The following is an 8,070-nucleotide window of genomic DNA, read 5'->3' as shown; positions in this document are numbered from 1 at the left end:
GAAATGGGGTTTAGGGAAGATAAAAAAAAATGGCAGGTGAAAGAGGGCGGAACCAGTGGGAGGTAACATGAGTGGGGCAATATGGGAAAGTGAATCAGGTTTGAAAAGGTGAGGTGGAGGCAATGTGAGGAGAAGGGAGCTGAGGGCAGGGCAAAGAAAAAATGCGAGTAAAATCAACCATTTTTGGGAAAAAAGAGCATGACATGAGTAAAGTGGAGTGGAGTGGTGTGGTGTGGCTCACTGGTTAGAGGCGGCAGACCCGGAAGCAGAGGATGGCCCGGGACCAGGGTTCTATTCCCGACGCGGCAGGGTCGAGGACCAGGGTCAGCGGACTCGATAATTCTCGCCTCGGTGCCTACTCTAACCAGGGATCACACTCGGCAACTCTGGGCATTAGCTTGCCTCATCTCCACAACGGCCCCCCACATACGCCGGGGATGCTTGGTTTCACCTTGGAGATACCCAGTAGGGACCATCTCACAGGGAAATCCAGGATGGGTTCCCCAGTGGTCTACAGCGCAGAGATACTCCTTCGGGAGTCGATTCTAGCGCTTTAGAAACCCACAATTAATAATTAATTAATTAATAAAGCTCAACATGAGTAAAGCTCCTGAAAAGCCACTTTTGCCAAATAAACAAACGAGGACCTTCACAAATTGTGTATGATCTAGGCTCGAAATATATGAGACAGCCGGAGTCTTTAGAAACATAAAAGTACCTTTCTCATAGGCCTATAGGTCATTTATATTTTCTGGGTTCAACACTGATGGTAAGTAAAAGTGATTTACTTTTATTACTGGTATTCTTGATTACTGGTATTCTCTCTGAATTCATGATACGGTTGTCACCTATGCGCAGAGATCAGAGAGAATCCCATAACAGACAACATTTATTTTGGTAGCATAGCTGACAAATTTCGCAATGGATGAAAGTTTTTAAATTAAAATAGAGAAATAATGATTTTATTAAAAATGTGTCCTTAACACTGAAGCTCAATACACATTCCAAAATAAACGAACTTTTAGGACTTAGTTCAAGGCATGGCAGCTACGGTCCACCGACAGTAAATGCTGCACTTGCAGATGTTCCTGGCTTCCAAAGCAGGAAAGGGAGCAGTTGTTAATGCCATCTCCAAAACCATAACGTCCTCGCCACTCTTCAGTTCACTGTCCATACACTTGTCACCGGCAGACTCAGCCACCTATTCCGACATCCAGAGCTTGAAGGTCCTGTCGTATGAGCATGTAGCGATCAACTGCCCATCTGCAGAGATGTCTAGTCCCATTACTTTGCCCACGTGTCCGGCCAGTGTTTTCATCGGGGACCAGCTCGGGTGGCACCAGATCTTTGCAGTATTATCATAGGCTGCTGTTACCAGGTAGCTGCCACTGGTAGCTACATGGTAGAGATATAAACATAAAGAGAAGTTATTCACCCTTGTTTTTTCTACTGAGTAAAACTATTTTCACAAACAGAAATAATGACAGTCTTGGAAATACCCTGATGTGTCCTTAATAGCGTCAAACTAAAACATTTTGTTTGTTTGATAAAATGACTCTTCTTACAGGATCCATTGCTGTATTGTATTTTGAAGAAAACACTTTGCATTTAGCTAACATAGTATTCACACAACGTTTCTGTGTTAGTGATTTGCAAAATCTGCAGGCAATCGAAGGTACGGAGCATTGAAAGATCGCTTTTTTTTTTTAAGTTACAACAAGTAGGTTATGTGTTGTCTAAACATGTTGGCTAAAGTGCAGGCAGTGTAGAGTCTGAGCTAAACAATAATAAATGTTAGTTTTGAATCCATTCCTCCTCAAAACCAGGTATATAATGTCTTCAATATGTATGTACTTCAAAAAAAGGGAAACATTTGTCCTTGAATCTTTTGATAATAAGGGTAATTACTGTATTTTGGAGGAAAGATGATGCTGCAATCTGATAAATCTGAGTGAAAAAAGAGGAGGTAGAGCCTGTCAGACCATATGCAGGACATGCTTCCCAGTACCACCAGTGACAGATCTATGGTAACTGGGAGAGAGGAAAGGGATGGCCTTCCACCATAACAAATGTGAGAGATGATCTTGAATAATGATACTTGGTGTTCCAAGGGGCAGAAGTCGCATCCTGGAGATGCAGAGGTCTGAAGCGGGTCAATAGTCAATGAGTCCAGTGAAGGTAAAAGGTATCTCTGCTGCTTTGGCATGGAGTAACCAGACAAAAGAGGGAGAAGAGCCTAAGATCTAAACATTGTCAGATAGTGTAATGCAAAGTACTGGCAGCATGTGTAAGCCTAACGGCTAGGGCAGTCGACCTAGAATCTGGGGAACTGGGTTTGAGTCTCGGCAATGACGCTGAACATCCTGTGATTCTGGGCAAATCACTTAATCTACCCATGCATAACAAATGAATGTGTCCTCATGTAATGCAACTGGTGCTATGTAAAGTGCTCCGATGCCCTATTCGGGTCAAGTTCGCGCTATATATAAAACTGTAAAAAAAAGTAATACTTTTTTTTTTTAATGTAGGCCTCTTCCCTATGACTAGAATCCTTAGGAGACACGACTTGTGGTGATCTGGCGAATGTAGAGCAGTAGCAAACTACTCATGTGAGCTCTACACCTAAAGAAACACATCAAACACACTGCATGTGGAGTAGTGTGGCTCACTGGTTAGAGGCGGCAGACCCAGGAGCAGAAGTCGGCCCGGGACCAGGGTTCAATTCCCGACACGGCAGGGTCGTGGACTTGGGTCAGCGGACTCGATAATTCTCGCTTCGGTGCTTACTCTAATCAGGGGTTCCACTCGGCAACTCTGGGCATTAGCTTGCCTAATCTCCACAACGGCCCCATCAATTCCGGGGATGCCTGGCTCCACGTTGGGGACTCCCAGCAGGGACCACCCCACAGGGAAAGCCAGGACGGGGTCCCCAGAGTTATAGAGCGCCAGGAAACCTATGGACGGGTAGCAGTGCGCTTTACAAGCTCAAATACATTTACATTTACATTTACATGTGGACGGCTCAAAAAAGTGTGCCAAAACAGCCCATGAAGCAGGTGGGAAGTTAAACGTGTGTAAACGAGCCAGGTTCTTCCTAATTGGGGTGATATATGAACCAATCAATAGCCCACAACTTGGAAAACCAGTGACGTTTTGTGAAATGGATGGACAAGAAGAAGGGGGGTGAGCAAACTTAACAGAATGTGGTACCAACAGCATGGAGGAGAGGAAGATTGTGCATTTGTGCCAAAGTTCAACTCATTTTCCACTTCCCCCATCTTCGAGGGTGACATTTATAAACCAATGGATGCCACTGTGGATGAAAGGAGACAGACTAAACATGGTGACACCTATGTTTGACACAGTACATGATTTTGGCGCCTGAAGAAACAGAGATAGAGGAAGGGGAGATGGTGCGCTGGGTCTATAAAGCGAGGCTTGGCCAGGTTTAGGCAAGGATGAGTAGAGATATTTAATCAATTAGGTGATCTTTACAGATGGAGAGCTAGATGCACACCTTTCTGCCGCTACCCCTACCTTTACATTCCGCTATACTTATAGCTGTGAAAATGGTGGTGTACTCAAGGCGATAAAAAAGAGAATGTTACAGAAAACACAAGTGGTGTTTAATACTATTAAGTTCGCAAAGAGCGGTTTGTAATTATGGAGTGGTGTACATAAATATATACAGATAGTTACAAAGCCTAATTGCAGTACCCTTTGCAATTTAATAAAATGAATAACACGCTAGAGTAATTCAACCCATGCATGGAACTGGAAAACACAAACAAATTGCCACGGAATGCTTTATGTAGATGGAGCCTGCCATTCCCCTCCTTTCTAAAAGCATCATGGTTGGCAGAGGTCTTGATTTTTATTACCCTAGCATTCCAGCTAGAGAGGCCCTGACTTCCCACCACTGCACAAAGTGTTAGGCAGACACCGGGCTCCTTGGGCTATTAGGTTTAGTCAATCTGGACTTCTGGAGAAGCTTTCCTGCATTAGCACTGAGGAGTGTCCAACTCAAACGCAGTGTCCTCCCTGTCCTCCAAAGGTTGGGTACAACCTTAGTACAGAGGAAAAAGGCCTCTTGCTATGACCTCTAAGGAAGCTACACTGGTGCGTGGAGAAGGGTCGAAGAAGCGACCTCTAACCAGGAGGATAGGCAGCCTGAATGGAGGTCAACTTGAGGAGGCAAGCCACACAGTACAATGTGGCTCCTGTAGGCCACCTAATCAGGCCTGATCTGAAGGCATCTTATTTATAATAGGGTCAAGAATCTGCAAGAGACAATGCTTGTATGCAACTGTAGTGAGTCTATATCACTCTGAGTCACCCTTTACCGCTTTTGGACTCTTTCAGAGCCTATATTACTCCTTTACCAGACTGAGGACAGAATGGCTTTTCCCCCTTCAACCGAAGGGTTCAATGCTGTTGGCAGGGTCTGGGCACGCTGGTTCTGGAATATACCTATTACAGTTTAAAAGAAAAAGTGGTTCAAAGGCACAACTGTGCCCTTATCCTAAATCCCAGATTTATAGTTGCTAGTTGGAACTAGTAGCTCAACTAAATGACCCAGGTCCTAAGAGTGCCCTCTCTAGTAACACAATTTTGATGAGCATCAGCAATCCAAAATATGGGCCCAATAAATTGAAGCCACCCAATAGAAACCTAATGTTGGGAGCTTCTAATTTCGAGCACCAGTCAAATCTTTTATTATTTTTAATTTGCTATGGTTCTAATAATACAATTTAGGACCAGAATGCCATTAATGTGAATAAAGCCAAGTCTGTGTAGCTTTTCTAAATGTTATTCGGTTCTGTTCTCAACGTAACAGCAGAATTCAAATTCACAGCTGTGTAGCTATCACAGAGAAAGCTCGTCCACCACAGCAGAGTCGCCTAAACTTAGGAATTGTTTGCTGTAGTTGGTCTGTGGATCTCAGGTTTCAGCCACTGTTTGAAAGAGAAGTCCTCTGTTTAAAAAGATTTTTATACAGAGAACAAAGTGCATTGACTTTTGTATGATCCAGTACTCTAAGCCAGCGTAGGGAGTGCTGATGAAATATGGTCACAGCTATTAGTTTCCCATAGAATTCCAGCTGACGAAGTCTGTATTAACTGCAGCCTATATAATATGGACTTTGGGAGAGATAGCTACATGACACTGCATTAATCGCGATGGGTGAGATGAACTGCTGTCCCTGTAGCATGGAACACCTTGGCAGGAGAATCCATTTGCAAATTCTTTGTCCGAAAGGTGCCAATGATGCTGAAGAGTAATGGAAGCTCTTGCAAACTGCAGGTGAGTTCTCCCTCACAATGGGGTCTGACTGGGAAATTAATATTCCTGAATTTGTCTCTGTTTTGCAGCTTCTTTGGAATATGGTGACAGGAACAGCTGAATGATTGTTTCCATAACCACAGGTGCCAGAACACTAGAGTTCTTGAAATGTTGTATGGTCTCGAAAATAACTGACATTTGAATCTCCATAACCGAAGTGTCAAAGGTCCACTTTCTTGCTGCTCTATTGCTACTCTCACACAAAGTAAGACACCATGATTCTCAATCAGGTGGATGCTGGAAACTCAGACAAATATACTCCTCAGGCCAATAAAGTGCTGTCTGTATCTGGAGCATAGTGTCTGGGATATCATCTCAACCAGAATCGATGGCTACTACGGTGTAGAGATTTTTCTCCAGTATGAGACCTGCCCCTACACTGCATCCTTTATGGTCCGAGTGGTTTCTGTCGTTGAACTAATTTACAGTCATTATCTTACTGGTGGATATGTCACTATTGGCTGTTGCTGCAATGAATTGATAGCCTGACACAGGGTGATCACCTTGGGTGAGAGAGTTTCAGCATCTGAGCAATTGCAGACTGTTCCCAAACCTCTGATGAAGGGTGGTAGGCCTCTTCTTTCCTCCTCTTTTAAGCTCTTATTCATCATTAGTCAAGGCACTTTGTAACTGAGCAATAGCTCAACATCATAAAACCCCAACGTTGAGGCCAGGAACTGTGAAGCCTGAGTCAGTCCTTCAGGGAAACAGTGCCACTATTTTGAACAGGTTTCTGGCTAAGCCAATTTCTTTGAAGGACACCGCAAGTTAGTGTCATCAAGTACAGTGGCCATTTTGCTCCTTCAGAATTCCTAAAGTATTCTGTCCTTTATTTTCGAGCCCCACACTTCCCTCCAGGCCAAGCTTATCCCCCAGACAAGTTCCCTCTCTAGACTCCAATTTACTAGATGGCATCTCCTGATAAACTGTGTCCTTATTCTTATAAGATTTCTAACTCACCACAGGAGAGAGAAAGGAAAGCAGGTAAGTGGTGACATTTTAACATAAAAAATATACTTCTAGAACAGGATAAGTCTTTGAAGAAAATTACTGCCTCAAACATAAATGTCTGGATACAGCTATATATTCTGATACGGTTAACATATGGATTCCTTAAGTAGAGGAGTACAAATCTGGCCACCATTTCCAGGTTTGTGTATTTAAGGGCCAAAAGAAGTTTCAACTTTTACTTGAATTAAAAGAAATTATATCCTGCAACTATGTTTTCTGAAAAAGTTACCTATGAAACTGTACACCAGGATCCTGATCATCTTAATAACTATTGTATTGTAAGCATTAATATATTCTATGACGCAGCAATCACGAACCTTTCCTTAAGAAAAAATATTGTTCATGGACACCATGCTATTTGAACTGTGGTACCTGAGTATGGTATTGACTCAAAACTTTGCGAACGGTGCCTCTATAAATAACAGTTCTCAATTATTATTTCTAAAAATAAATACTTAAAAAAAGAAACACTTCCTGAAAAAGTAGTTGCCAAAATATATTAAAGTAAGGACAGTGTAACAGTGGTTAAGGTTTATTGGTAAAATGTTTAAAAGTATGGGTATAGGGATTAGGATTTAAGAGTACGGGGCTCAAGGTATAGGTTAAGGGTATACGGTTAAGGTTAGGCACTCAGATGTCAAAGGTTATGAGTTAAGGATTATGGGTATAGAGTTGAAGGTTCTGGTATGTGAGAGTAAGGATTTGGATTATAGGAGTGGGTTAACTGTTTATAGTATGGGCCCAGGGCTTAAGAGTAAAGGGTCTAGATTTAGAGGTTGGGATAAGGATACAGAATTAAGGGTTTGGGATATAGGATTAAGGGTTAGGGAAAAAGCACGACAGGTTTGTGATGCACGGTTAAGGTTTACGGTTAAACATATAGGTTAAATTAAATACAGGTATGGGGCTACAGATTGTGGTTAAGAGTATATGATTTGAGCTATACAAGTTAATAGTATGGGTTAAAAGTTAAGGATGGGGTTAAATGTAAAGTGTTAAGGGTATAGGATTAGATTATAGGGGTTACGGGTAAAGGGTTAAGGGTATAAAGTTAAGGACTTATGGTACGGGGGTTAATGGTGTGGGACGTAGGGTTAATGTAATGAGGTGTAGGGTAAGGGTACAGAGTTAACTGGTATGACTTCTTTAGTGCCACAGAAATGTGTTTAATGTAAGTGTCAACGTTTATAGCCCACTCTTAAGGCTCAAAATAAGTTACTTTTCACAGTATCACTGGACTTGATTAATGCCAATGAAACACACTTCAGTTTCTGAGTGATGCACTTAGAAGTGTTAAAAAATACACTGATGAAATTTATCAATGAACTATTTTAAGTATTGAGGTACTGCCCTTTCGCACATAAACACTAAACTATTTGGGGTTATCTCTTGGTCACAGTAGGTGGTTGAACCTTCCGATGTATTTCACGTTTGTATAAATAAAGACTGTTTCCTTTTTAAGTAAATAGCGCTGACTCAGATACTAAAGTTCACTAGGTGCTATTACTGTGTTATGTTGGATTCAAATCCAGAAGTAATCATATATTGCTTGACCTGGCTACCTTTCAAGAGTCAGTTGAAGAGCTACTTTATTAGCCCATAAGAGGACCTGAAGCATTGGGATCCCACTGGTAAATGACATCACCTACCAAAAGTACCCACCACGGGCCCTGCCAAGTAACCAGTGACTGCCAGGAGTCCAAAGACAAGGCCTCA

General features: G+C 42.3%; 1 protein-coding gene across 1 annotated transcript in view; it reads right to left on the bottom strand.

The window, feature by feature from the left end:
- Nucleotides 1-932: 932 nt before the first annotated feature.
- PRPF4 (pre-mRNA splicing tri-snRNP complex factor PRPF4) overlaps nt 933-8,070 on the bottom strand; it is a 206,958-nt gene continuing 199,820 nt past the window's right edge. The window contains exon 14 of the mRNA XM_078642126.1: nt 933-1,395. Within this exon, the coding sequence (XP_078498252.1) occupies nt 1,202-1,395 (194 nt within the window). The 3' untranslated portion in view covers nt 933-1,201. The remainder of the gene's footprint in view (nt 1,396-8,070) is intronic.

This window comes from Lissotriton helveticus, chromosome 5_1, assembly GCF_964261635.1.
Source record: "Lissotriton helveticus chromosome 5_1, aLisHel1.1, whole genome shotgun sequence".
In the NCBI taxonomy this organism is placed as follows: domain Eukaryota; kingdom Metazoa; phylum Chordata; class Amphibia; order Caudata; family Salamandridae; genus Lissotriton; species Lissotriton helveticus.
Note: the sequence above shows the minus strand (reverse complement) of the source record. Positions and strands in the feature narration are given on the sequence as shown.